Here is a 27,243-nt window from a genome sequence, read left to right as displayed (position 1 = left end):
GGGTGCCCCAGGGCCTAGGGAAAGAATCACTTTTTTTGCTTGTTGTTGTTTTTTCCCCTTTTCCAGAGGTGGTGTCATCCATTATGTAGAAATAATCTCTTCCTTACAGCCTGGTTTTTAGTACCTTGAATTCCCACTGAAAAAAAACCCACTTGTGATGTTTTATTCCCCCAGGAGTCCCAGCAGTCCAGTTTTGGCACTGGAGAACAGAGTGAGTACATGAAACTTCCTGGAATGTGTTGAATATTTTTGTTGTCTTTCTGCTCTCAGCATCTCCCAAGATGTCAGGGCTTTTAGGAAATGAGGTTTTCCAGACTGCTCACAGGATGGAGGCTGACTTCAGATTTTCTCTGCTTTCTCAAGTTTTAAGCTGTTAAACAGTTGCTTGATTTTCTTTTGCATTTCTTGTTCAGATCTTGGAGGTTATCACTGAGTGGAAGGGTGGTGTATTTGAGGGAAAAGATGTATTTTAATTGATCCAATTCTGTACAAATGCCTCTATGATTGATTTGAAAATAACTGAATACTAAACCAAAACACCTTAAAAAGCCCAACTCCCTGCTTAGGGACATACTAGAAACCAGAAGAGAACTTCTGCTTTTATTTCAGTAGAAAAAGCACATGGCAGTTTCACCATTTATTGTTACTTTGACATTTTAAAGTCAAGAGAGAGAACTGGTCAGGAACTTAAATCACATGCTTTTGTCCTTGAGTTTCTTGCACTTTTGGGCTTTGGAAAAAAGTAGCTTTTATTTCTTTTAAACTGTCATTATTTTGAATATTAGTGAAATGAACATGAAACTCAGTAAATATCAGGTAAAATTGAATTAAATTAGTGCTGTTACCTTCCAAAAGTCCTTCCACTCCCTCTTGAAGTGATTAAACAGCTTAAATAGTAAAAGAAGAATGGTTTATTCTTAGATATTCACAAGCAGCTTAATCTGAACACCTGATACAGTGGGGAATTAAGGAAACAAATTCAAGCTTAATTCCATGATGCTAAACCATAGGCTCACGTTATGGGAGCAGCTGATCTTTAGGTGTGGAAAAGAAGAGCCAAGGTTAATTAAACACAGAGCCAGTTTCCTGTGCCTTCTTGGATTTTCTGGAGAGCTTTTAACAGCTCTGTTCTTGTTTTTGTTGAGCTGTACCCAGTTATTTACCAGAATGAAAGAAAAGGGTGTATTCCTGCTGTCAGATTTAGTGTGTGAGCTGGATTTTGGGGTGTGGGGGTTCTCATCCATCAGAAGCTGTGTGGGGATGCTGGAGCAGTCAGAGCTCAGCAGGTGCATCTCTGTCCCAGAACCTGCCTGTGTAAGGCAAGAATTTCATCTTGCTAGGAGCAGAACAGTTTTCCACACCATTAATAACAAATTATTGTGTATTGGTTCACACAGCAATGATTTAAATGGTTTTCTCTATTTTCTTGGTTAAATGATTTGCTGTATTTGGTGTTTGGCTCTGCATCCTCCCTGCCTCAGCCTGGGGGAGGTGGTACCTGCTGTCCCCTGCTGCTGCTCCCTCCTGTCCCCTCACATGGCTTTGCTTTGTCCATCCTTGTGGCAGCTTTGGGGGAATTCTCCTGCTGTGCCTGAGTTTTCAGCTGTGCTTTTCTTCTTTTCTTCTCCTAGAACGATACAATCCCTCCTCCAAAACCTCCAATGGTCATCAATCCAAATCGTAAGTGCCTGCTGAGCAAACATTTCACAAACAAAAGTTGTGTTTTAAGAGATTTAGGACAAGGTGTGTGGTGGAATGTGAGTGACACTCCAGCATCCTTCTCCTTGGCTGGCAGGGAAATGTTTTTTGGGACAATAAACCAGATATTGCTCACTGGAGTGAGTAAAAAATACCCTGAGCTGCCTTTCTGCTCCTTTGCTTTCCTGTCAGCTGCCCCAAGAGGGGAGAGGGAGTTTGCACCTTGGAATTGGCTTGGGAATCAGAAAGGGCATCAGCATGGGATGGGACTAACAGAGCTGGCAGCTGGAGGTTGCACAAATTCAGGGTGAGGAAAGGTTTTGGATTGGAGGAGACAGAAAACTGGGTCTGGCATCTTGTGAGGTTTGTTCTGCTCTCCCTTTAAGTCCCTGACAAATGTTTTGAACACAGACCCAGCAACACAGAAAAACTCAGAGGCAACTGGAATGTTCTGCATGGCTGTAGTCCACCTTTCTCAGACTTAAAAATCAGTGATATGCAGTTAAAAGATGGTTTCCAAATAAATCTGCCCATAAAAATAAATATTTACCAGTTTACTGTGACAAAACAACTTTAAATATATTTTGGTAAAGAAAACCCTTGAAAAGGAGATAAATGCATCATCTGTAAAATGGTAGCAACGAGCAGTGGTTCAGGAGTGGGCTCCTGGAGCTTATGTTGCTGTTCAGATCAGCAGAGCAGCTCACTGGGAAACTCAGGAGAGTCAGACTTTTAATTCTTTCTCATTTTCTCTCCACAGATGTGAATCGAACCAGACAGAGTAAGATGTTTTCTTTTTATAATCAAATGTTTCCACTAATCAGAAAGGCCCTGCTGTGTGTTTTCATTGTGCTCATGCATTCTCAGTGTGTGAAGCTGTGTGTGTGTGACTACCAGCAGTAATTATGGCTTTGGATACAGTAATTAATGATGGCTCAGGACAGTTGCAGTGCTGCCACGGGACAGGAAGCAGCCACTGGGGCTGGCTTGCTTTCCTCCATCTCCAACACAATTCTTGCCCATTGTGTGTAAGAAGTTGAACATAACACAAGTTACCTCCTCCCACACCAGTAAATTGTGTCAGATTTCCTTTCTAAGTTTAACAGAATGGACTCAGGAGCCAAAGTACCTGAATCCTCATTCTTCTCTGAGAATGAGTCAACTCTCCATTCTTAACCCTGAAATGTGTGAGTGCTGTCTGGTGGCTCTCGCCCACGCAGCCTCTGCAGGATAAACAGTGCCATGTTGAAATCTAGCAGAATGCTTTGGAAGTAATTAAAGAACTTGGAAAAACTTGTCTCACTTTCTCCCTTTTCCCTTAGTATGTTGAAAGATGACTTAAAACTCAGCAGTAGTGAAGACAGCGATGGAGAGCAGGTAAGTTCCTCAGGTGGCTTCCCAAAAACCACTGCACTCATCCAGGGGCAGCCCTGGGCAGGGAGCAGGAGATCTGTGGAACTGAAATCTCCTGGAATGTTTTTAGACAAACCTCAGGCATTCCTAAATGCAATCTTGGGGGAAATTTTGTGCAAACAAATTGAAATGTTGTGTTTTGTGGAAACAGTTTGCTTTTATCTAGAAATTCTTATTAACTGATTTCACATGGGCCTTCTCTGAACATCAAGTTACAATAGTGCACTTTAAAACTTATATCATGGCTCCTTAATTAAAGATAAACCCCTTTGTGTTCTGCCATCCCAGCTACAGAGCTCATGGTGTGAACATCTGTGTGAGTTGGTGCCCTGGGATGTTTGGGGTGACAAGGAGTCCCTGGGAGTACAGCTGCACCTTTATATTTATCAAAAAGTCTCTTTTTTACTCTTTCCAGGTTTAACTTTGTGCAGCTTCTGCCAGACTGGCACTTTAAATGCTAAATAAAAATGGAATATATGTCTGTGCTGCCCAGTAGCTCCCACTGCTCTGGGGTTTCTTCTCGGTTCTGGTACTTGATTTTCTTCAAGTGGAAAACTTGAAGATGGTGAACTCCACTTACCCTGGGCATCTCAGGAAAATCATTGTGAAATGCTGAATCATCTGATTCAAAAAGGTGGAAGCAAGATATTAATTAGTGGTAGAAATGGCAACTCTCACAAATGGAGTCAGAATACAGAGACTTGTGCTGAAAACTTAGAGAAAATCATGCTGCTTATCTTTCTGTATAAGGAAAATGCAGGTAAATTTAAACTACTGCAAATAATGGATATTTTAGAAATGAAAGGCTCTAAACCAATGTTTTACAACTTAATTGTATATACCAGCCTAAAATAGCTTCTAGAAGCTTCATGCTCTTTTTTTTAATTGCAGGACTGCGATAAGACCGTGCCAAGGAGCACACCTGGAAGGTAGGAATTGAATTCCTGGGGGATTGCAGCACATGGGGAAGTTCAGCTCAGTCAGCATTCCTGGCTTGGTCTTGTTTCCAAAATTCATCTTTGTCCTTTGGCTTGTACTAAAGCAAAAGTGATGAAAATTTAATCAGTGATTGAATAGTAATAAATATGATATTAAATATTTCCTGCAAATGAGACTGACCACTTTGGGAAGGGGCAGCACCCAAAGGCTGAACTGTGTTCACTTAGGCTGAATTTTCCCCTGAACGCTGATGAAAATGTTACATTTTGTTACTTCTAATGCCAGGGTTGGAAGGCTGTACCTGTGCCTCGGGTAATGCTTGCTTTCCCTGCTTTGTGTTGCAGTAATTCTGAGCCTTCCCAGCACAACAGTGAAGGAGCAGATAACTCCAGGGATGACTCGAGCAGCCACAGCGGCTCCGAGAGCAGCTCGGGCTCCGACTCGGAGAGCGAGAGCAGCTCCAGCGACAGCGAGGCCAACGAGCCCTCCCAGAGCGCATCCCCCGAGGTAGGGCAGCCCTGCAGCAGCTGCCTCCAGTCCTGCACTCAACAGCACTAAAGTTCAGTAAATTCTCACTGTTAGAGGCAAAACACCGACACGAGCTCGCTGTCAGGCTGGGCTCTTCTGCTGCAGTTCCTGTGCTGCATGTGACAGTTCTCTAGATAAGCCCACGTTTGATGTTTGATTTGAAGTGGTTTTTACCAGCAGTTGTCTGTTGAAGAGCAGAATTAGATGTGGTATCAGAACCCTAAAAAACCATGGCATCAAATGTTGCCTGTTGGTAGCAGACAAAGGGAAAAATTGTGTTATTTGGGCCTGTATTTATTTATCATTTCATTCGTTTATCAGGTTTTGGGTGTCCCTCGTGCTTTGGTGTGCAGCATCATACAGCTGCCACGTGGGAAAGATTGAAGAAATGGGAAATATTTTATCTAACTCTGTTTTTTACTTTGTTTTTAGCCAGAGCCACCACCCACAAACAAGTGGCAGCTGGATAACTGGTTGAACAAAGTTAATTCCCATAAAGTGTCACCAGCTTCTTCCGTGGACAGCAATATCCCTTCTTCCCAAGGCTACAAGAAAGAGGGACGGGATCAGGGTACAGGGAGTGGGTACACTGATCAAGGTGGATCCAAGGACTCCATTTCTTCTACACCAGGGAGAGATTCCAAACCCACCCAGAAGGGCTCGGAGAGCAGTCGTGGGAGGCAGAAATCACCTGCCCAGAGCGACAGCTCGACTCAGAGGAGGACTGTAGGGAAAAAACAGCCCAAGAAAGCAGAAAAGACATCTGTGGAAGAGCCCAGAGGAGGTCTTAAAATAGAAAGCGAAACCCCAGTAGACATGGCAACAAACATCCCTTCAAACAGGCACAAGGCAGCCACCAAAGGCTCCAGGAAACCCAATATAAAGAAGGAGCCCAAGTCTTCCCCTCGGCCTACAACGGAGAAAAAGAAATACAAGGCTTCGAGCAAATCTGCCCAGAAATCCAGGGAATTCATCGAAACAGATACCTCATCCTCTGATTCAGATGAAAATGAGAGTCTGCCTCCTTCCTCACAAACACCCAAATACTCTGAGAGCAATAGGACTCCTGTTAAATCTTCCATGGAGGAGGATGACAGCTTTTTCCGGCAAAGAATGTTCTCTCCTATGGAAGAGAAAGAGCTTCTGTCCCCGCTGAGTGATCCTGATGAAAGGTACCCACTCATTGTGAAGATTGACCTGAGCCTCTTATCCAGGATACCAGGGAAGCCTTACAAGGACCCCGAGGGAGCCAAGGCGGAGAAGAAGAGCGCCCCGGAGAAACACGGCCGGGAGGGCCAGAAACAGCCCTCAGACAAGGGCTCCACCAAAGGCAAGAGGAAACACAAACAGGTGAGCCCTCTGGGGACAGCTGCCTGTCCCCTCAGCCCTTGGGCAGCCCAGAGTGCAGGTGACAGCTCAGGGCAGGGACTGAGCCGGGCAGGAGCAGCTGTGCTGCCGTGTGTAGAACCCCTGGATCATCTCCTGGTACAGGAGACTGCTGGGATTCTCTTGCAGAAACACCTGTGGGAGTGTCAGCCCTGTAACCAGAGCTTAGGGAGATCACAAATCTGTGCCTCTGAGCTCTGCATCCAGCCCTCTCCTGCCTCCCTGGAACCAGCCCCTGGTGCTCTGCAGGCCAGCTCAGGCAGCTGATCCAATGGGAAATCCACCTGGGAAAAAACACCCAAAAGTCAGTTTTCAGCTGGATCAGCTCTCAGAGCCATGGAAATGCCCATTGCCAGGATAAGGAATGGGGCAGGACTGGGCCTGGGGCTTGGCAGCAGCAGCAAACATCTCAGGTGCTGCTTTACTGGGAGCAGGGTCATCTCTCCGTAAGAATACTGAATCCTTCCCAAAACCATTTCATCTTTTCAGCTAGAAGTAAGAAGCAGGAATGGCTGGGGGACAGTAAAATGGCAGGAGACAGTGGGAGAACTGAACAGAAGGGATACTCTTGGAGGGGGAAATGTGAGAAGTCAATGCTGGTGTAATTTTAAACTGCTTTTTGAAAGCTCAGCACAGGGACCCTGTATAAAGGGCAAAGCTGGGGCTGTCAGCTGGGCTCAGTGATCCAGGGAGTTTGGTTTCCAGGAGTGTAGGGCTATGAGGCCCTGGGGCAGGGATTCAGAAATCCCTGTGCTGCTCTGGATGTCCCTCTGGAAACTCCATTTTACCATGTCCAAGGGATCTGGCAGGGGTTGGAGACTTTGTTGACATCCCAGGATTGTGGGAGACCATTGCCAGAGGAGATGGATCATCCCAGTTACACCAGTTTCCTACTGAGCAACCAAAGCAGACTGGATCCCTGGCTGAAGTCAGTGTCCTGCAGGAGCCCTGACATGTAACTGCAAACAGATTTATCCTGTTCTGTTCCTAACTGAGATTCCTGTTTTCTCTGGCATGAGAAATGAGCTGCTTTTGTAAAAAGGGAATAACTCTGCCCACTGCAGTGAACAATTACTTTTACAGGTGTTGCTGTATAGCTCCTGATGTTCCTGGGAATGCACTCACACATTCCAGTGGGTCTGAATTCCCTGGCTCCTCTCTCTTTGGCCAGTTTAGCCTTTAAGCACACATTTGGAATTACAGTATTAAAGATCTGTGCTCTCACATCCAAACCACAAAGCTTTGGTGAGATCAGTTAAATTCAGGATTTATCCCAGGAAACAGTGGTGGTTAAATGTTGTGAAGCCTCAGGTTGCTCTGCTGCTTCCTGAGAGGATGGGAACCTGGGTGAGGCAAGGACAGAGCCCCTTTCCCCACCCTGCAGTTTAAGTTTGTGCTCCAAACCCAAGTGCCACCACTTGATTTTCTAATTTCCTGGGTTTTCTTGATCACAATTCTCGGATTGCAGCATCAGTGACAAAACTGGGGTTTGTTACCAGATGATTTATTCTGTGAGGCCCCATTTTCCCTCTTACTCACTGGATTGATCCCTCCAGTGCTCAGTGAAGACATCTTAGAAATTTACCTTCAAGACCTTGTGATCTGAGGATTAAATTTATATCAATACTTAATCTTCAGCATCTCTGAGCTGACTTTAATAGACTGATTTGATTTCTACCCTTTCCTGGCATTGATCAGACACCTCTTTAGGCCCCACAACATCAAATCTGTCTCCTGATCCTGCCAAAGCCTTTGGCAGATTTTGATGAGATTTCATGTTTGTAATTTATCTGTGCTGAAATGAATAACTTGGCTGTTGCTACTTTTATCAGGTTGTAATTTAGCAGCCAGACTGGGATTTTCATTCTGTTCTAATGTCAGGGTCTGGTAAGGATTTGTGAGGATGAGGATGGGCCATGGTTTTGGGGTCTGGTAAGGATTTGTGAGGATGAGGATGGGCCATGGTTTTGGGCTCTGTACTAACTGTGAAACACCTGCTCAGTGCTGTCTCTGTGTGAAATACTCCACTCTCAGTGATGTGTAAATGTGGATCTTTGCTGGAAGTTTCTCTCATTTGCTTTGCTCAGAACGAGGATGAAAACAGAGCCAGTGAAAGCAAGAAAACGAAACTGGAAGAAAAAGCTCCCTCAGGACACAAGAATTCCAGCAGCAGGGAGTGAGTATCTCTGCTCTTCCTGCTCTCAGGGTCAGGGGGCCTGTGCAGAGAATGGTGCTCATCTTCCCCCCTTCTCCCCTCTCCCACCCTAAGTTTTCCTAAGTTTTTCCTCCTCCTAATTAGGAAAATTTCATTTTTTCTTACCCTTCAAACAAATTTACTTCAGAGCTTCTACAAGCAATTGGTGGAAATGAATTTCCATCCCCAAAAACATTGGCCAAGGACAATTGTGCTCCTTAACAAAACGAGGTGACCTCTCCTGTGAAGGGAATATTTCCTTCCTGGTTTTCTCTGATACACAGTGGGACTTGGGTTTGGTCTAGAATCAAAATCTGTGCTTTTAAATTAACCCCATCTGGTAATTCTCTGTTTAGTAAGTTTTAAACTGGGAATAAACTCCTGAACTGGCTTTCTTTGGGAAGCTGATGGCATTGAGCTTTGGATCCATGGACTTATCTCCCATCTCCTTTGTTTGTTAGTGCAAGAAAAGTGTGAGTGATACCAAAGCAAGGTAGTACAGAATGAGCAGATCAGTCCCATTGTTTAATATGTTATTTCTGGGTTCCCCGTGTTTTTTGCAACACCTGTTATGCCTTTATTTGGTTCATTTCTTGGTCAGTATTAATCCACAGGAGAGATTAAGTTTTTTTCCACTGCATTTTGAAACTTCTGTTTCAGTTCAGGCAATGAAAACTGGTATAATTGTGTCATGGAAAATATTCCTGTCCTGTGAGCAATTGCCAAATTACAGAGGTGTGAGAAGCTGCAGCAGTTTGGATGCTACAACTTTTGTTTGCCCCTTCTGAATTAAACAGTGTCTTACTGTTTGTTAGGAAACAGCTGTAGAATGAATGGATAGTTTGATTTTTACCTGATATTTGATATTTTTCTGTTCTTTGCCTGACTGCCAGTGCAGTTCTCTAAAGGACATTTAATTAAATGAAATATGATTTTTCCAGAAATAATGTGTAAAAATATGGATGGTGGGAGGGCAGGAATAGCCAGCAGCATTCCTCAGCAGCCAAGTGAGAGTGTCCTGAAAGGCTGTGCTGGGGAAGTTTCCCATTCCCTGAGTTCCAGAGCTTTATCTGGAGCATCTTTCCCTGGAGCTGTTGGCTGGCTGGTGTGCACAGACAGCCTGGCGCTGGCACTGGCTCCCACTGCTGAAATTTGGGAGGGTTTGGGATGGTTTTTGGACAGAACTGGTGCAGGGGTGGGGTTTTATGGTTAGAACTTGTCTGGCTTTGCCTGTGCTTTCAGGTCAGAACAAATAAAATGGTGAAAACAAGTTCAATCTGGCTTTGGAGAAACCTACTCACTGAGAGGATTATTCTGCTTTTCTCCAAAGCTGGGTCTGACAGTAAAAATCTTGGAGGGAAAAAGGTGTTTAGTTAGAGATTTAAAAATCAGACTTTTGTGCGTTGTTTTTTTGGGGTTGTTTTTGTTTGTCTTGGTTTTGTTTGTTAAGGAAGAAACCCAACCCCTGAATTTGTTCCTCTTTTCCAGGTCTTCAAAGCCAAGTGCTGTTAAAGAGAAGGATTTGCTGCCCTCCCCTGCTGCCCCAGCCCCGCAGAAGGATTCCAAGCAGGAACACAGCTCCAGGAAGAGAACAGTCAGTCAGTCCTCATCCCTAAAATCCAGCAGCAACCCGGGCAAGGAGAGCAGCAGTGGCAGCAAGAGCAGCTCCTCCTCCAAGCAGAAGAAGACAGAGGGGAAGGGGTCCAGCAGTGCCAAGGAAGCCAAGGTAAAGGGCTGGTTCTGACCCTGCCTCCTGTGATTTGTTCAGTTTGATCTAAACAACCATTTCCAGTTCAGTTCAAGCATCATTAGTTTGGGATGTGCATTGTTTCCTGTCATAGAGCTCAGGGGCCTTGGAAGGCCATAAATGAGAAGACACCTTGGAGAGATCATGGAATATGAATGCTTATCCTGCCAGATCCCTGTGTTAGTAGAGGAATGGCTTTAATCACTCCTGGTGACTGGTGCTGCCTGTTCATTGTTTAGGGTGGTTAACAAGAACATCCCTAGAAAGCTGGAAGTGGAACTGTGAGGCTGCTCTGGTCTCCTCAGAGCAGACACAGAGCTTGTCCTGGTCCCAGAGGACAGCAGGAGCTCAGCCCGTGCTCACTGCTGGGCTGGGAAGCTCTGGCTCTCATTTTATGACATTGTAGGAAGATTATTGCAACTCCAGCTCAGCAATTTACAGAGCTCTCCATGGCTGGAGGGGAGAAAACATGGTTATGGAGATGGTGCAGAAAATGGTTTGTAAGAGATTTAGGTTGGGCAGATAGATGTGATGGAACTTAAAAATATAAATGTCCTCCAGCCAGCTTAATTTGTGATATGTTTGTTGTTTTATACTCAGGTGTGCTTACTCATGTCTTCCTCAAAGGAGTAACTACTCCTGTGTGAGTTTTTCAAGGCAAAGGCATTCAGAGAGAGTATTGTTGATAGAAATCCTCCAAATCCTCCTCATCTCTGTTAGAGTAGAAAAGCAGGATTTAGAAACAGTGACAGGTGAGATGGAGGGAGGGATTTCCTGCCCCTGGTGTGTCTGGAAAGCCTTGGCTGCGCTCTCCCCCTGCAGGAGGAGCCCAGCCCAGCCCCGTGGGAGCATCCTGGGAGCTGAGTTATTCCCAGAGCTCCTGCAGCCTGTCCTTCCTGGAGGCAATGGGGAAGCCATGGGGGAATCTGGGCAACAAATGCTCTTCTTGTAATCATGGCATGGATTTCCCTTCCAGGAAAAGATCCTGAACAATTCCTCCAGCTGCCCTCCTGCCTCTGCTCAGGCCACGGAAAGTGTGAAGTCGAGGAGAGCAAAGCTTGTTTTTGATGATAGGTAAGGACAGAAAATTCCCTTTCCCTCTGGATCTTGAGCACAGGCAGCTCCCATGGAGCAGAGCTGGCATTTTGCTCCACAGAAGATGTTACACACAAGCTCTTTGTCAAAGAAAATACCTTGGAAAAAAAGTAAAACAAATATTTCACCATCTTGTGCAGACTTGAGGTTTCAGTTGGGCCAATTCAGGTTCAGCTTGCTCTGAAAGCACTTCTTTAAATACATTTTACAGATGAAATTATGTTTGCACCAAATGTAAAATAACTTTCTGCTTAAGAACTTGCTTGAAATACTGTTGGAATTACCTGAAACTACAGAATTAACTTGAAACTACTTTTAGCAATTTTTAATTAAGTAAATTAACAGATTCCTTTTAACAGTTTTATCATAGTGTAGCTTGAGTTAGAGCAGAAAAAGCCCTGGAATGTGGCAGCATTAAGGAGCTGCAGCTACAAAAGGCAGTGGCAATGTGTGGCTCCAGTCCCTCAGTCCATGCCCTCTCTTGCAGGACTTACTCAGCTGATCACTATTTGCAGGAAGCAAAGAAGCTGAAACACAATGCAGATGCTTTGGTGAGTGGGTCTGCAGTGCCCCCCCGGTGTGTGCCCCGGTCCTGGGGCTGGTTTGCAGCTGTGCCATGCTCCTGGCACTCCCTGGCACCACTGCTCTGGTGCTGAGTGTTCTCCCTGCCTTGCAGTCGGACAGGTTCGAGAAGGCCGTGTACTACCTGGATGCTGTCGTGTCCTTCATTGAGTGTGGGAATGCATTGGAGAAAAATGCTCAGGAATCCAAGTCCCCGTTCCCTATGTATTCAGAAACTGTGGAATTAATCAAGTAAGCTTTGCAGGGCTCCTGCAGGGGCAGGTGGGTGCGGGGAGCTCTGGGTGGGCAGAGGCTTTGCCCCCAGGTTTTGAGATCTGTTGTCATTCCCAGTGACACTGGAACAGTGACCACTTCTTTCCAGTTGCTGGAGTTGAAAGCATTTCCAGGAAGGGGGAGGTGATTCCTGCTGAGGCTTCAAGTCCCTCTACAATGAGTGACCCACAAAGAGCAGAATTATTCTGGTTACTGCTGAGTCAATGCTTTATTCAGTGCTGAGAGATGTTCCTAAAACAGTGGGGACAGCTGAAACTGGAAATTCATGAGAACATGAGTGTTTTGTGAATGATAAACCAAGGTAGTTTTTGTTTTGGGGCTGATTTGCTGCCTTTCTCTGCAGGTACACTATGAAACTGAAGAATTACTTGGCCCCGGATGCGACGGCTGCAGACAAAAGGCTGGCAGTGCTTTGGTGAGTGTGCTGGGGCTTCCTGCAGTGCCCACATCTGTAACCTACACAAAATGCTGCTTTGCACTGAGCTCTTGGGTGTTCCTGAGCCAAACACAGGAGATTTCCACTTGTCTGTACACAAACATTCATCTGTGTCTGATGGCTGTAAATGGGGGTGCTGCCAGCAAGGGCCAAGGCTTTGCCTCATTGCAGGGTGAGAGCAGGAGATGCCTCCTGAGCTCCAGGGATAAATCACACCTGGACTGGCTCTGGGGGCTGGCAGAGGAGCCCTGAGGCCGAGGGAGTGGCTGCAGAAGGTGTGGAGGAGCAGAGGTTCAGGGCAGAGCAGAGGGCAGGCCCTGGCAGGGGCTCAGGGGAGCAGTAAATGAACCCCTTGCCTCAACTGGGTGGTGCCTCCCAAGCCCAGCAGCAGCACTGAGAGTTCAGTTCCAGCTCGAGGCACACGGAGCTGTTCCAGTTCTGAATTCCCTTCAGGATTTCAAGGTGGTTGTGGATTTTCTGGTTGAGTTACAACTTGAGGGCTGAGTTGGCAGAGAGAACATCATGACCACAGCTATTAGATTTTTGAAATTCAATGAGTTGAGATAAACCTGACTTTAATTATGACTGATTTGTCCTGTCTTTGGGCAGCCTTCGGTGCCAAGCTCTGCTGTACCTGAGGCTTTTCAAACTGAAAAAGGAAAGTGCATTGAAATACTCCAAAACTCTGACTGAACATCTGAAGGTAATTGCATCTGTATTTTCTGAACAATAAAACCTAATGGTGTGGAAGCTCTACATAATTTTAAGTTCCCAAATCCAGTTTCAGACTGCTGCATGTGGACACCTGTTTAGAGCTGGACTTGAAGGTGTTTTAAAGCTGGGCAGAGCTTTAAAACCTTTTTTAAAACCCAGGACCCTGCTGGTCCTGGCATGACAGCTCTGTTAATTTGATCTTCTTTAATACATGTAGTAGACTTCAAGTTGATGGCAGTAGGATGTTGGCTGGGTTTAGGGAAATTACCCATGAATTTATCTAAATTTCTGTGCAGCTGGTTCTGAAGCTTCCAGCTCTCAGTGCTGAGAGGAAACAGGCTCATCACATACCCAGTCTCTCAGATTTGGGATATCTTCAATTGTTCACTGCCAGTGATAAGAGTCTTTCTGTTAAAGGGCTGAAAAAATCTCAAATGTTCCCATAAGGGACAATGGGCTAATACTTGTTTGTTTTGCTAAAATAACCCCTTAATTTGTGTCTTGGCCATCAGTAAAAAAGGATATTTCCCTAAATTATAGTTTACTGTGATATTATTGAGAACATAACTTCAAAGTACAACTATGGAAAAAAACTTGGTTAAAAAGAACCAATTAAACAAGCAGATAAAATGTAACTAGTGAAAGTATAAGTACAAATCAGGTGAAATGTGTCTTTTTCCCCCCACAGAATTGCTACAATAATTCTCAAGCACCATCACCTGGTATGGGAAGGTGAGTGGTAAAAGCTGTTACTTCTATTTCTCAACTTAAAAGACATTTTCTCCATTTCCTGTGTGCCAGGGGGCTCAGGGAGCAGCTTTTGGGGTGGTTATTTGAAGGGTGTGGATTTTGATCCATTTTTTGTGTAATTATCATGGTGGAGGGAGGTGCTGCAGCTCTGCAGGGTTTGTCAGGGTAAAAAAGGAGCAGTGTGCCACTAACCCACAAACCATTCATCCCAGGGAGTTTTGGTGTTTCATTTAATGCTTCTCCCCCCAAACAAGAGCTTTGTTAGTGCTGCAAGGCCAGAGGTTACCAGCACGTGCAGGATTCTCTGTTCCATAGTTTAGCAATTGCTTCTGCTCTTTTAAACCCAATAATGGACCTTTGATAAATTATTGCATGAGTTTAAGGGTGGGGCCACTTCAGATTTCCATTGTGTTACCTGCAATAATGTAATACAGTGCAATATTCTGGCAGTGGAGTTACCAGGTAGCTGTAATTTTTTCTTAATGTTCATTTAAGCAATGAATTTAAGATTTTATTGAATTCTGAGATGCTGAGGTTTGGTAATTAGGTTTTGTAAGCTATAAATAATTATTGGAGGATCCTTAGCAGTTCCCAGCTCGAGATTCCCATTTGTTGTTGGGCAAATCCTGATTTTTGGTGGTCTCCTGATTTTGGGAGTGTTTTCCCATCCCACACCCTGAGTGTGGCAGAGGGGACATCTCAGAGCATGGTGTGTCTAAAGCTGGTGCATTTCTGCCTTTCCATCTTGCCCTCTGGGTGAGCAGCAAACCTGTTGGGATGCCATCTCCAGTCTCTCCAAAGCTGTCTCCAGGGAATTCAGGAAATTACTCTTCTGGGGCAGCCAACCCTTCAGGGAGCGGGTCCTCGGTGACGATCCCGCAGCGCATCCATCAGATGGCTGCCAGCTACGTCCAGGTCACCTCCAACTTCCTCTATGCCACTGAAATCTGGGAACAAGCAGAACAGCTCTCGAGAGAGCAGAAAGGTAAGGGCTGCCTCGGGGGGATGGAAACCTCCAGAGGGGGCTGGAACACTCCCAGGCTTTGATTCTGTTGATGGAGCCCTGAGTGCTGAACCTCTGCAAAATCAGGGGGAATGTGACACCTTGGGTTGCAGGGATAACCCCCAGGCTGGGTGTTGTGGTTGTCAAGGTGGTGTTGGAGTTGTGACATAAAAATCTTTGCTGTGTTCCTGTGAAATGTTCAGTGTAGGAAGAGGAACTTGGTTCGTTTCCCTTTCTGAAATTCTTTAGTAAAGACTTCTTAAGGAAGTTTGGCATAGTTTAGTTATTTTCAACTAATGAAATATAAATTTTAGGGGAAGACCAAGAAGTTTGGCAATAGTTTAGTTGTTTCCAAGCACTCTTGTGCAGAAGATTAAAGACATGGATTAGGAGTGACCTTTCTCCTTGACTCCCCACTCCCCCACCTCTCCTCATTCCCTTTCCCTCCACCCCAGCAGTGGCTGCTGGCACCTGGGGTTGGGTGTGGTTCCCAAGCGTGCTCCTTTAACGTGTGTTTGTGCTGTTGCAGAGTTCTTTGCAGAACTGGACAAGGTGATGGGGCCCCTGGTGTTTAACACGAGCATCATGACGGAGCTGGTGCGTTACACGCGGCAGGGCCTGCACTGGCTGCGCCTGGACGCCAAGTGAGGACCCGGCCCAGCCCAGCCCCTCTTCAGCTGCCTCTGATTCCTCTCCACAACACTGTGTCATGTCAATAAGGAAGACTGCCATAACACATTGCTTAGTTGACACTAAGAGCAAGGAATGCTTTCCCATGTCTCCCATCCTCATTTGTGTTTTGTGTTTAACCCCAAATCAGCTGGTTCATGGACTTCTCCAGTATTCCCGGTTTAAGTTATTTAAATATTTGAAAATTTGCTACGTAAAAGTTGTAGTTTTGCTGATCTGTCATGGATAGATCATTGGGATTCCGGTCACAATACATGAATAGTCAGTTTAAATCCTATTTATTTTAATTTTTTTAATTTTAATTTTGAAAAGCCCCCTTTGGGGCTGGTTTTAGCTATTTCTTCTTCCCTAAATTTCCCCTTTTGAGTACTTAGAAATTAAACCTAGACACTTTATTTAAGTACGTTGTGAGCTTTGTTACTCTGTAATGTCTTGTGGTGGTAGAGCCTGTAAAAGGAACTAGGGTTGATAGGTTCTAATGAGTAGGGACACCATACTTCTCATGCCTAATGCCTATGAGTCGACTAATAAATGACAACTACAGATTTATTATTGCAGAATTTGTACTAAATAGAAAAGTTCCAGATATTCTTCTACGTATTGAGATACTTCATTTAAATGAATTATAAAGAAATTTATATGGAAAAATATTTAGCTGGATCTGCCTTGGATTGTTTCCAAGGCAGCTTCAAGCCATTGATTAACACTATAACAATCACAAAACATTACAGTAATTTGCATTTAATGTAACGTCCAGGCAATGGTGTAGGAATGACCTTCAGTTTGATGGGTGCGATGCAAACAGGAAAGGCTTTGGAAAAGGACAATCTCGTGCTTTTTTGCATCTCTTCATTTCAAATACCTTTTGTTTCCATGCTTGACACTTTTTGACAGTTACAAAATTGGGGAACTTTGTGGTTCCAAACGCAAGAGTAGCTCAGTTCCTACCAGAACGGTCATTTGCATCTTTTCCATTGACTGAGAAACCAGGAATCTTTAGTAGAACTCTAGGTCCATTTTGTCCTCTTAGGGTCTGCTGGGTGATGGACACTACAGGCTGGCAGCGCAGCAGCCGCCGTGGGGTGGGAGCAGAGCTGCTCCTGCAGGAAGCACCGTTCTGTGCAGGATGGATGGCAAACTTGGCTTTACCCCGTGCTAATGAAGGTCCCGTTCATGTCATGTAACGTCCACTCCCGAGGGGGCTGCTGGGTGCCACAGAGGGGTGGTGGAGCTGCAGGTGGCCCCTCTTCGAGTGCAAACCAAAGTACCTTTCCATGTGAGGTGCTTGTCTGAGTTAAAGGTTTCAAATGCTACTGCTTTCAGTATTGCTTAGTGCCCCCAACATGTCTGGTGTGCCTTATGCCTTACTTTTAGATGAAGATTTTATGAACTGTTTACAAGATGTTTTACAGCAGGACCAGGTATACTGTATGCAGTGGTCTTCTGCAGTACTTGGGTAAAATTCCATTTCCTTTTTCAAAGTCCCGGTGTCTGTCACACAAACTGACTCATCGTGGTAGTCTCCTTCCCCAGAGTCCAACTCTGAATCCTTTGGAGTGAGATTGTGGAATGCTGCTTTGTTTTCTCTCCCATTGAACCCTTTATTCTGTACCAGATATGAACGTGCATGTTCAGGAAAATTATTGCACTAAATTTTTTGTGTAGGTGTAGTTAAGTGCCAAAATCACGGCAACCTCGAGAGAAGGAATAGAATTCTACGCTCCTTAGTACTGCAGTATGTCCTATGGGCTTTAAGAGTTTAGAAGTTTTGCAAATTAGTAACCTACTACAAGGTAGCTGCATCTTCGTAGAGCTTCCTTTGCGTCCCAGCGTGTTTTGTACTTCCAGAAAAGCTTTGCTACGTCCGGATTGACAAACGGGGAACAGACCTGGGGCTCTCCCTGACTCGACTCTTCAGGTCTGTCGGAGCATCCTTTTTATGGAATCACTGTGCAAGGTCACCTTTCTGTTAGTCTTTGCTGTTGGAGACAGAACTCTGTACCCTCAAACTCCCCGCCGTGGGCATGGGACACTGTCAGCTGTGTTTCCTTTCCTCCTCTGAAGTGCCTCGCACACCTCTGACGCTGAGAAATCCCTTGGTAGAAGTTGCATTCGTGGGTGGGTTTGTGTGTAGTGCTGCACTAGCCAGCGTGGCTGTTCTTGGCTTGCTCCTTTGTGCACAGTCACCATTGCTGTCAGCAGGAATGGTGGCATCTCGGGGAATTTTTTTTCCTTAACTAGAGTCCCACAAATACCTTTTGGTGTCACGCAAAATCGACCCCTTGAAAACGCATCGCTTATCCCTAGAGCAGTGGATCTTAGAAATTGGCTTCAAACAACCAGAAGGCTTTTTTAGCATCATGTCAAAATGTGGACCTGAGCTGGTTGGAAGTGTCCCAGCTGAAGGGTGAGCTCCATGGTGGCCTATCCTCTGGAGTGCTGTCCCAGGCGTTGTGTCCGTGCAGGGGATCCGCAGGGCCTTGGCGATGGATAGGAAATGCCTTGTGCAGCTGGGGCTGGTGCAAACAGATCAGTTCAAACCTTACAATTCCAAAAGCATATCTTAATTTGGGATTGACCCTTGCTTCCAAGAGGAAAGTTCTGTACTTGATCAGATTTTATAGCCAAAAAAGAAAAAAGCAATTAAGTCCTAGGCTTCCATCCCTCTGCCAAAGCAGGAGGGCTCTGTCCCTGTCCTGGGCAGCTCCCAGCACCACAGGGGAGTGCAGGTCACAGGAGTGACTAAGGAGGGACTCCCCAATCCTGGCTTCCGAAATGATTCCCTGGACAGGGAATATGGATCAATACATATCAATGCTGTAATTTTAATCCCTTTGCTGATCAGGGCCCCAGTTGGTGAATCTTAAAAATGGCTCAATCAGACTAGGCTTGCTCAGCTATCTGTGCTGTTTGACTTTGCTCTCAGACTTGCAGGTTCCAGGTGATAAAGGTGCAAACCATTTATAATTCCAAACAAATCTTCAGGACCCCAGAGTAAACCAGCCCAAGAGTTTTGTTTTGATTTGAATCTCAGCCATAAAGCAGAGCAGACGGATGGCTCTCCTTGGCTTCGATGGCAGTATGCAATTTGTATTGTATGTGTCTTTTAATATATATGTATATATATATGACTCAGTCTGTCCAAAGTATATGTTATACTTGTTTTTAGATTATGGTGCAACTGACTATATTGATATATTATTTATTGAGTGCTGAGTCACCATCTTATTGGTGATAAATATTGCATATTATCCAGGAGTGCAATGTATATTCCTTTAGATTGCTGAGGCTTGATTGCTGTGGTAACAAAAAATGCCCTGAAATGTATTTATGAATGGCCCCAACACACAGAGAGTCAGAATTTATGGGAATGATGTAGCACTTGCCTGGGGCAAGTAAAATAAAGCCGTAGGCAGAGAATTACAGAGTTTGCCCAAAAGGCAAACTGCTGGAGAGAGAAACTACCTTTGCTGTATTTAATGTCATTTTCTGAACAGATCTTTGCTGTCACTGCAGTGTTTCCATTGAGGCAGATCCACAAGGGCCTGAGCAAGTCAAGTTTGAATTACCCATTGGGGAGTAAACAACTTCCAAATTCTTACCTTCACGACAAATCCTTGGGTCAGGGTTGAAACTTTTCCCTGTGCTGTGTCAGTGTTCTGGAAAACCCCTGTTCCCGAGCAGTGAGGTCAGTGCTGGGCATCCTGAAGGACAGAGAGGAGCCAGAGCTTTGCTCACCAACTCACCCAGATCCAGAGCTGTTCCAGGAGGGGCAGGAAGGGGCAGTGGGATCCTGCTGTGTCTGAGCTTTGGGGCTGTGGTGCCCCTGGGGAGGGAAGGGCTCCTGGGCTGGGCTCCCCTGGGCAGCTCAGGCTCAGCCCTGGCTGCTCTGGAGCAGCTCCAGCTGCTGTGGCAGCTCACAGGGAGCTGGGCTTGGTGTGGCCCTGCCTCCCTGCTTCCATTCCTGGGAGCTCAGTTCCCATGGCTGTGTGAGCTGGGCTTGGTGTGGCCCTGCCTCCCTGCTTCCATTCCTGGGAGCTCAGTTCCCATGGCTGTGTGAGCTGGGCTTGGTGTGGCCATGCTTCCATTGCTGGGAGCTCAGTTCCCATGGCTGTGTGAGCTGGGTTTGGTGTGGCCATGCTTCCATTCCTGGGAGCTCAGTTCCCATGGCTGTGTTCCTTTGGGGCAGCCTGCCCCAGTCCCCAGCCCTGTCCCAGCACCGGCTCCTGGCGCTGCCTTGGCATTCCACATCCCAAACTCTACTCCAAGGACCAGGCATGACTTTCCAAGCACAGTTCCTGACATTTGTATCTGGTCCCCCTTTTAAATTGTTTTAAAAAAATTTTGTATATGGAGGATAAAGTGCTTATATATTTATTAAAAATCCTTTATCTTATTTGAAATTATTATTTGGTGAAGAAGGGGTTTTTCTTTTGGGGGAGGGCTGGGGAGGGGAGGTAACTTTTAACCTGTCACTTATAAATGAAGCCCTGATTAATCTACAGAAAGGTACTATTAGTAACTAATGGGATGTCTCTGTTTTATGCTTTGTACATGACAAGTCCATGTGTTACATTTTGTTTTCTATCAAAAGATTTGGGCATCTGTCTTCAACCAAAACCAGAAAAAAATAGAAACAAACTGTGATTTTATTTGTTGCAATACATTTGAAATTTCAAAGGGTACTTTGGGGCTCAAAATTAGGATTTCTAAGTCAGTATGTGCATTTCACGTAATAAAGCTGTTAATGGTGAGCAAAGTATTATATACTAACTAGATTTTTTCCACATCTGTATAGTATATTCTATGTATTTTGTGGTATTGAGATTATAGAAAGTTTAGTGTCTGAAACATGCGTTTAATGTGTATTTTTAAACAAATTTATGGCAATTAAAATATTTGGAGAAAAGGGTATCACATTTCAATTTGTAAAGATCTTTTTAACTACTGTGTCATTAAAATGCTTTGTACAATGCAAAACTGTAACTGGAGAAACTAAGTTTAATAAATATCAAATAGATTTTCTGTATTAAACTGCCAACCCCCTGTGCTTGTATCTGTTTTGTGGGCCCTTCTCCTTCCTGGAAGTGCATTTTTAGGCAGAATTTTCTTTCATTGATCCTATTCCTCTGTGAAACAAAAGAAAAGTAACATCCAGTGTGCGTGTCCAGACTTGCTGATATTTTTTTTTTGTCTTTCAGCCTCCAAGTCGACATCCAACACATCAAAACAGCATTTTGATCAATTCATTTTAAGACAGGAGAGAAGGTCAGTGGCAAAAGTCAGTCTAGGACATGTATTTAAGTAAATTTGATTAGAAGTAATTAAAAGTAAATAGTTCTCATTCCACTTATTGCTGGATATATTTAGGGTATTTGAATTGCTATCAGTATTATCAGTTTGGCTCCCTCTTTCCAACAGGCCTTTATCAGAGGGCTGATAAGAGCTAGACTGGGAGGGGATGGGCTCTGATCTACTTTAGCTCTTGCCAGGGGGAAGGAGAAATGTCCAAAGTCTGCCTGGAACTGAGCCCCAGCTCTGTGCTCACCATCCACTTTGCTCAAGATACAAGGAAAACCAAACTACTTTGCTGAATATATATTTTAATTCACACCTTCAAATAAATAATAGGAAGCATTACAAAAAAACCAAACGAGCAGGAGATGCAGAGCCCTTTTATTGAGCTTGGCCAGAGGCCTCCAGAGGCGTGGCTGGGGAGGAGATGCTCTTGTGCTCCTTGAAGTCCTTTCGTCAGCACATGTGACAGAAATATTAAATACTCTGCTTGCTTGAGGCCCTTGCAGCTCCTGAGCAGTCAATAAATACATCCCAAGTGTGTGGAGCATGGTCAGCAGTAACAGTGCAGGCTGTGCTTGGTGCCAGCTCACGCTGACGCCGTGGAGAGGAGGCAGCGGTTTTTCCTGGGGACAAAAAGCATCATGAGGCACTGAGGGCTGGGGCTGCCTTGCCAGGCTCAGCCAGGGGTCCCAGGTACATCTCTGTGTCCCTGTGCCAGCAGTGCTGGGTTCAGGCATTCTGTATTTCCCCTCAACTATTCAGTCTTGATTCATTTTTTGGTCTTTGCTTTCCATCAGAATTGCAAACATAGCATAGCAGCCCACCCACCCTGTCCTATTTACTGACTTATCCTAATAATTTACAATATAAAATAAGCTTATTTATAATAATAGTCATTAATAATAGGATGTACATATAGTACATAATCTCTATATTATTATTTATTATATGTACTACATTATATATAGTATATAATATTCATTAATAATAGGATATGCTTATCTGTTACTGCTGTTTACATATAGTAGAAAATTATTTTCTATCTTGTCTCTGAGTATAGTATGTGTACAACAGGTGCCATAGAAAATCATCTTTCAGTAAGTAATTAACTAATAATTTTAACTAATCAATTTATGTGTAGTTGGACAATTTGCTCATGCCTAATGAGAACTAAATAGCTTTTGATATGGTAGTTGCTTTTTAAAATATGAGCTTAAATATAATCACCTTAAAGTGATTAATTTTGAGTAAGATACCAATACAAGCTTTTCACTTTTCGTTAGTACATGCTTTAGAAGGAAGGATTAATGGGAATGTCTATAAATTGCCCAAAAGCTGTCTGGAGCCCTTTGTTCTCTTTGCCCAGCCGGGTTATTTGGGGTTGCAGTGAAAGGACTGGGGCTGGCACTCGGGAGACCTGGACTCTGCTCTGTTTGTTCTGCTTGCTAAAGAGTCTGAGGCTGTTACCCCATCCCTATTCCTGGTATCTTTTTTTATGCACAGAGCGACCTCTGGATCCTGTTTGGAGGAGCCCAGGTGGGAGTTCCTGCACACAGCCGTGTGCTGAGCGAGCTTACCTGCAGAGCATGGTGAGGCACTCGCTGTTGTCCCTGCACGAGGCCCCGATGGGTCTCAGGGACACCCCTCTCCAGAAGGGCGTCATCCGCCGCTGCCGGGCGCTGCGGGGCTGGCCCTGGGGCTGCCTCGGGGACAGGGACACGCCGTGGCTCTGAAACAGAGCAGGGTGACTGTCAGCACACGTGGCAGCTGCAGCGCTCCCTGTTCGGCTGCTGAGGTCAACAGTCTTCATTCTAAGTGAAGCTTAACTTGAAATCGCTCTGGTTTGCAGATTGCAGCACCCTCAGGGGTAAAGCATGGCTTGCAGCCCGACCCCAAAGAAATATCTACCCAAATTAGTGATGGTTTTCATCTTCTGGGGAGTGAAGGCAGAATCACTGGCTGAGCTATGGCTCAGAGTAGCCCAGTACTCAATAGGCAGTAACTACATTTTTTTGATGCTGAATCCTGTAAAAAGCCCTGCTGTCACATCTTAACTCCTGCCAGTTGTCCATCCAGATCATAACAGCTTTTATGGACTGCCTGTCCTTTGAATTAGCCCTTTAAATAGTTTATTTCAGTATGGTCTCAGTTTACCTGGCTGAGCAGCAGTGAGCAGAGCAGAAGGGCTGCCATCACTTTCCACCAGTGCATCTTCCCAGCGGGAGCTGTCACTTGGAGCAGCTATGGGCAGAGGAGGCACAAAGAGCTCCAGTCAGGACTTCCCAGACTGTCAGCTACATTTTTATAGACTTCATTCTCTTATCATTGCATCAGCTGCCAGATATTACAGGAGCAAAGTTCGCTTTGGAGCAAGAGGGAATTGCTAAGTCTACATCTGCTGCAGTGATCTGGTTCAAGGCCTGTCTCGAGCTAATGATTTACTCCCCTCCCACTTGTACTTTGTCTGGTCAGTTGTGCTGACCCCTTGTGCCAGCTGTTCCTTTTTTTAAAGCCCTCCTAAGATGTTACCAGAATTCCATGGTCTATTTGTAAGCAAAAGGGGGCCTGGCCCAAATTATTGTGGTCAAGATCAAAAGCCTAATTTAACTTCTGTAGCTCTGAGTTAGCCAACCAGGGATAAGGGTTGTCTTACCAAACTGATTTGGAGCAGAGAATTGTGCTTTTGATTTGTTTCTCACTCTTGGTACATGAAAGAACCATAAGGAAGTTGCTTAACCTTTATTTCCAGGCACACAGTGCTCAAAAAGCAGGTGTAACACTTTCCAGCTGGGTTTGGGAAAATGTGTGATAACTCACAGAGCTCTTCCCCCAGGAATCCCAAGGTGTCAAAGATAATCATCTCTAGGTAAATAATGGAAGAGGCTGCTCAGGGCATGTCTGGAGCTGAGGAGCTCCATGTGCAGCCTGTGGTTTCATGGATGAGCCATCTCTGCCCCAAGCTGTGTCACTCACCATCAGGCTTCCAGAAGTGCCAGCATCGCCCATGGGGGTGGAGGGGCTCATTGTCATTGAGAAGAAAATTCAGTTTTTCCATTGTGGGGTGAGGTTGCAGCAGCAGAGAGAGGGTTGAGCACAGCTGGTGCCTCTCATCTCCTCTCCCCTTTGCCTACACACTTGTGCCTGTCCCAGTGTCTCGTGGCTCCTCACCTGTGGGATCCTGTGGATCTCATTGGATGGGGCTTGGAGCAACCTGGGCTACTGAAGGTGGGGGGAACTGCAAGAGCTTTAAGGGCCTTTCCAACCCAAACCACGCTGTGGTTCTGCTGGCACCCACCTCTGTCAGGTCAAGACACCTGAGATTGCAGAGTAATATAGAGAATTCCAACCTGTGTCACTGTGTGCAGGTTTTGGAACACTGTTGGAATTCAAGTAAATACTTTATAAAGTATAAGTGTATAATGAACTGTTTTAGCTAAATTGTAAATACAGATCTGGATGTCACAGGCTCTATTTCTCTGATTGCTTAATATGAAGGCACAAGTGCCAGCGTGGAGGACAAGTGACTTAGATTAAGATAATGCTGCGATGTCAGATGATTTCCCCTTAGCCCAAATTTCCCTGGGATGAAAAGAAAAACCTTCCCAGCACAGTGTACAATCACTATTTGATCATTCCCATCATAGGATGGTTCTTACACACCTTCTTCTGCCCTATTTGTTTTGCTTCTCTGGGAGGAGGAAGCAAAATTTTCATTATTTCACCTTCTTGGATCTTAAAAAGGGAAGGAAATGGGACAGTAAATCATGGCAGACAAGTAGCTGAACTTAAGAAGTTTATTTTATATTTGGGTGTGAATTTCTCAGTTGTTTTTCCCATGGAGTCCTTCCTTTTCATGTAACTGAGTTCTAATTTCTGCTGTTTCCACCAGGCACTAGTACAGAACACAAAGGAGGACAAGCAGCAGGAGCCCTGACTACTTCCATGAAGCACAGGGTTTGGAAGAGCAGCAGAGCCCTCTGTAAGTCATTGTCTCAGCTTTTCTGGCTGGGGAAGGCTGATACTTTGTGATGATAGATCAGAATTGTTGTCTGTACCTCTGGGTCACTAATAGCATCAGACTGTCCCAGTCAGGCAGCAAACTGCTCTGTGCAAGAAATTGGGGGAAAAAAGAGAATAACAGCTGGTCCTTTCCATTCCCTCAATTCCCACAGGCCAGTAAGACCCCACAGCAGAGACGTGAGGAAAGAAACACAAAATCTTGCTCTGTTGCCACTTCTAATAATTGCCCAAAGGAGAACAGAAATAAATGAGTGAAAACTTCTCAAGCCCCTTGTTCAGATTCTGAAATGCCCATGGGTCGAACTCCCACTGCCACAAGGCTTGCAGGAGCCATCCCAGCTGGGAATGGGGCCTGCATCCGAGGTGGAGGTTGGCAGGGCAGGATTAGGATAGGTGGGCACAGTTGCAGGATGGCAGGGCTGGGATGGCTGGGAAGGTTTGGGCTGGGTGGGCACAGTTGCAGGATGGCAGGGGAAGGGGCAGGGGAGGGCTGGGAAGGTTCAGGGGGGTGGGCAGGGTGACAGGATGGCAGGGCTGGGATGGGGCAGGGCAGGGTAGCAGCAGGGTGCTGTGGAGCAGCTCGGTGCTGTGGAACAGCTCGGTGCTGACCCTGTCCCTCCGTGCTGACCCTGCCGGGGCCGGCGCGTGGCCGCAGTGCCGCTGTCCCTCTGTCCTTCTGTCCTTCTGTCCCTCTGTCCCTGTGTTTGCGTTGGTCTGGCCCCGGGGCCAGGCACGGTTCAGCCGTCTGTGAGCAGGAGCAGGGACCTTGTGAGAGCCCCGGGCAGCGCTGGGACAGCACACGGTGACAGAGCTGCTGAGGCACAGCTGCACGGGGCTGGCACTGAGGCCACCCCTCTGTGGCTCTCAGAGGCGCCGTGAGCAGGACACACGTTCTGAATGAAACAGCTCGGGGAGAGGGATTTTATACAGGCACACAGTGACAGATGTGGGGGAATGGCTTCAAACTGCCAGAGGCACGGTTAGATGGGATATTGGGAATGTTCCCTGGGAGGCCCTGACACACATTTCCCAGAGCAGCTGTGGCTGCCCCTGCATCCCTGCAGGTGTCCAGGGCCAGGCTGGACAGGGCTTGGAGCAACCTGGGATAGTGGAAGTTGTCCCTGCCCATGGCAGGGGTGGCACTGGTGGGGCTTTGAGGTCTATTCTGGCATTAATCTGCCTCTATACATCTCTGCCAGCTCACAGCCACAGCAGCCAGTTTGTTGCTCCCCACTTGCCTAAGCTGCCTAGAAAATAGCAGTGACCCAAAATGCAGTTAAGCACAGAATATTTTTGGGACAACTTGGGAACAGTGGCTGATTGATTTTATTGCTACTTATGCCAACCTCAGGTTGTGCTTGGAGGAAAGAGGCTGAGCTGGGTCTCACGTGCTCTGGTCCCCAAAATACTCCAGCACTGAGCTATAAAAATTGCATCGCCCCAGCTTCCTGAAGTGAGAGCATCATTGTCTTCCTGACAGCCCAGCCCTGAGCACACAGGGAAACGTCATTCCTGCCCTGCAGATAAGATAAACTCCCAGGACAGCTCCAGGAATAGCACAGCAGGAACACCAACGTGTTGCTCTGCATGGGGTGGGAGCTGGAGGCAGTCACTGGAACACTGCGAGGAAAAAATTAGGATAAAGGAACCAGCCAGGTGTTCTGAGCTTCCAACAGTGAAGGTGTTTCTACACTCAGAGACACAGGGTGAATTTTGTCACCCTGTGTCAACTTTATTACCAGCAGCTGATTTTTAATCATCTTCAGGCATTAAACAGTCTTGCTTCTCCTGGCATTTTCAAGAAGGTTCTGATGCAGCCTCTTACCATTGATCAGATATCAGAGTGTAGTTAATTACCCAATTAACATTGGCATAACTAGGTAATTAGAATCATAGGATCAGAGAACAGCCCAGGTTGGAAGGGACCTTGGCAGATCAGCTGGTGCAGGCATCTGTGGGAAGGGAGCCCAGAGGTTACCTGGCACCCCGTCCAGTCACCTCCTGAAACCACCAGGCTGTTCCAGGGACGGATTGTTCTCACTGGAAAAAATTCCTTTGTTACACAGAGATGAAACCTCTCCTGGTGCAGCCTGTACCTGTTCCCCTTCATCTTCTGCCCGGGGCTCCCATGAAGAGCGAGCCTCCGGCCAGAGGTCAGAGTCCATCCCAAATCCCAAGCCACCAGCCAGCCCATCCAGCTTTAATCAATACCAAACCAGGCAGTGTTTGTTTTTCACAGATCTCACGGCTGGAGCAAAAGCAGTGGCCAGTGATGGGAAAAATAAAGGGGACAAGGAACAATTTCAAACCAGCCCTTGTTGCACTTTATACTGAGGAATATTTCAAAGAACCAGGAATTACGAAGGCTGGAAGTGCTTTAAGATAAAACATCCGAGCACATGGAACTTCAGCCTGATTATCGGCCTGTACAGAGAGAACCAGACAAGGGATTTGATGCTCCTCACCTCAAACAGCTC

The 27,243-nt window shown here is 45.8% G+C and overlaps 2 protein-coding genes across 2 annotated transcripts in view; one reads left to right on the top strand and one right to left on the bottom strand.

The window, feature by feature from the left end:
• Positions 1 to 20,489, top strand: part of AFF4 (ALF transcription elongation factor 4) — a 46,842-nt gene extending 26,353 nt beyond the window's left edge. The window contains 17 exon segments of the mRNA XM_036391509.2: positions 175 to 211; positions 1,632 to 1,680; positions 2,459 to 2,479; positions 3,021 to 3,075; positions 4,003 to 4,040; positions 4,395 to 4,557; positions 5,011 to 5,928; positions 8,052 to 8,140; positions 9,647 to 9,884; positions 10,882 to 10,979; positions 11,488 to 11,551; positions 11,677 to 11,813; positions 12,199 to 12,270; positions 12,901 to 12,994; positions 13,694 to 13,737; positions 14,520 to 14,740; positions 15,288 to 20,489. Coding sequence (XP_036247402.1) covers positions 175 to 211; positions 1,632 to 1,680; positions 2,459 to 2,479; positions 3,021 to 3,075; positions 4,003 to 4,040; positions 4,395 to 4,557; positions 5,011 to 5,928; positions 8,052 to 8,140; positions 9,647 to 9,884; positions 10,882 to 10,979; positions 11,488 to 11,551; positions 11,677 to 11,813; positions 12,199 to 12,270; positions 12,901 to 12,994; positions 13,694 to 13,737; positions 14,520 to 14,740; positions 15,288 to 15,406 — 2,457 coding nt within the window. The 3' untranslated portion in view covers positions 15,407 to 20,489.
• A 542-nt stretch (positions 20,490 to 21,031) lies between these two features.
• On the bottom strand, positions 21,032 to 24,321 carry LEAP2 (liver enriched antimicrobial peptide 2). Its single transcript, XM_036391510.2, has 3 exons — positions 22,901 to 24,321; positions 22,324 to 22,475; positions 21,032 to 21,369 (listed from the first exon to the last, which is right to left on the bottom strand). The coding sequence occupies exons 1-3, from the start codon at positions 22,955 to 22,957 to the stop codon at positions 21,333 to 21,335; spliced, it is 246 nt and encodes an 81-aa protein (XP_036247403.1). The 5' UTR covers positions 22,958 to 24,321; the 3' UTR covers positions 21,032 to 21,332.
• Positions 24,322 to 27,243: the final 2,922 nt, after the last annotated feature.

Source organism: Molothrus ater, chromosome 15, assembly GCF_012460135.2.
Source record: "Molothrus ater isolate BHLD 08-10-18 breed brown headed cowbird chromosome 15, BPBGC_Mater_1.1, whole genome shotgun sequence".
Lineage (NCBI taxonomy): Eukaryota > Metazoa > Chordata > Aves > Passeriformes > Icteridae > Molothrus > Molothrus ater.
The sequence above is the reverse complement of the archived record's forward strand: the minus strand, read 5'-3'. Positions and strand labels throughout refer to the sequence as shown.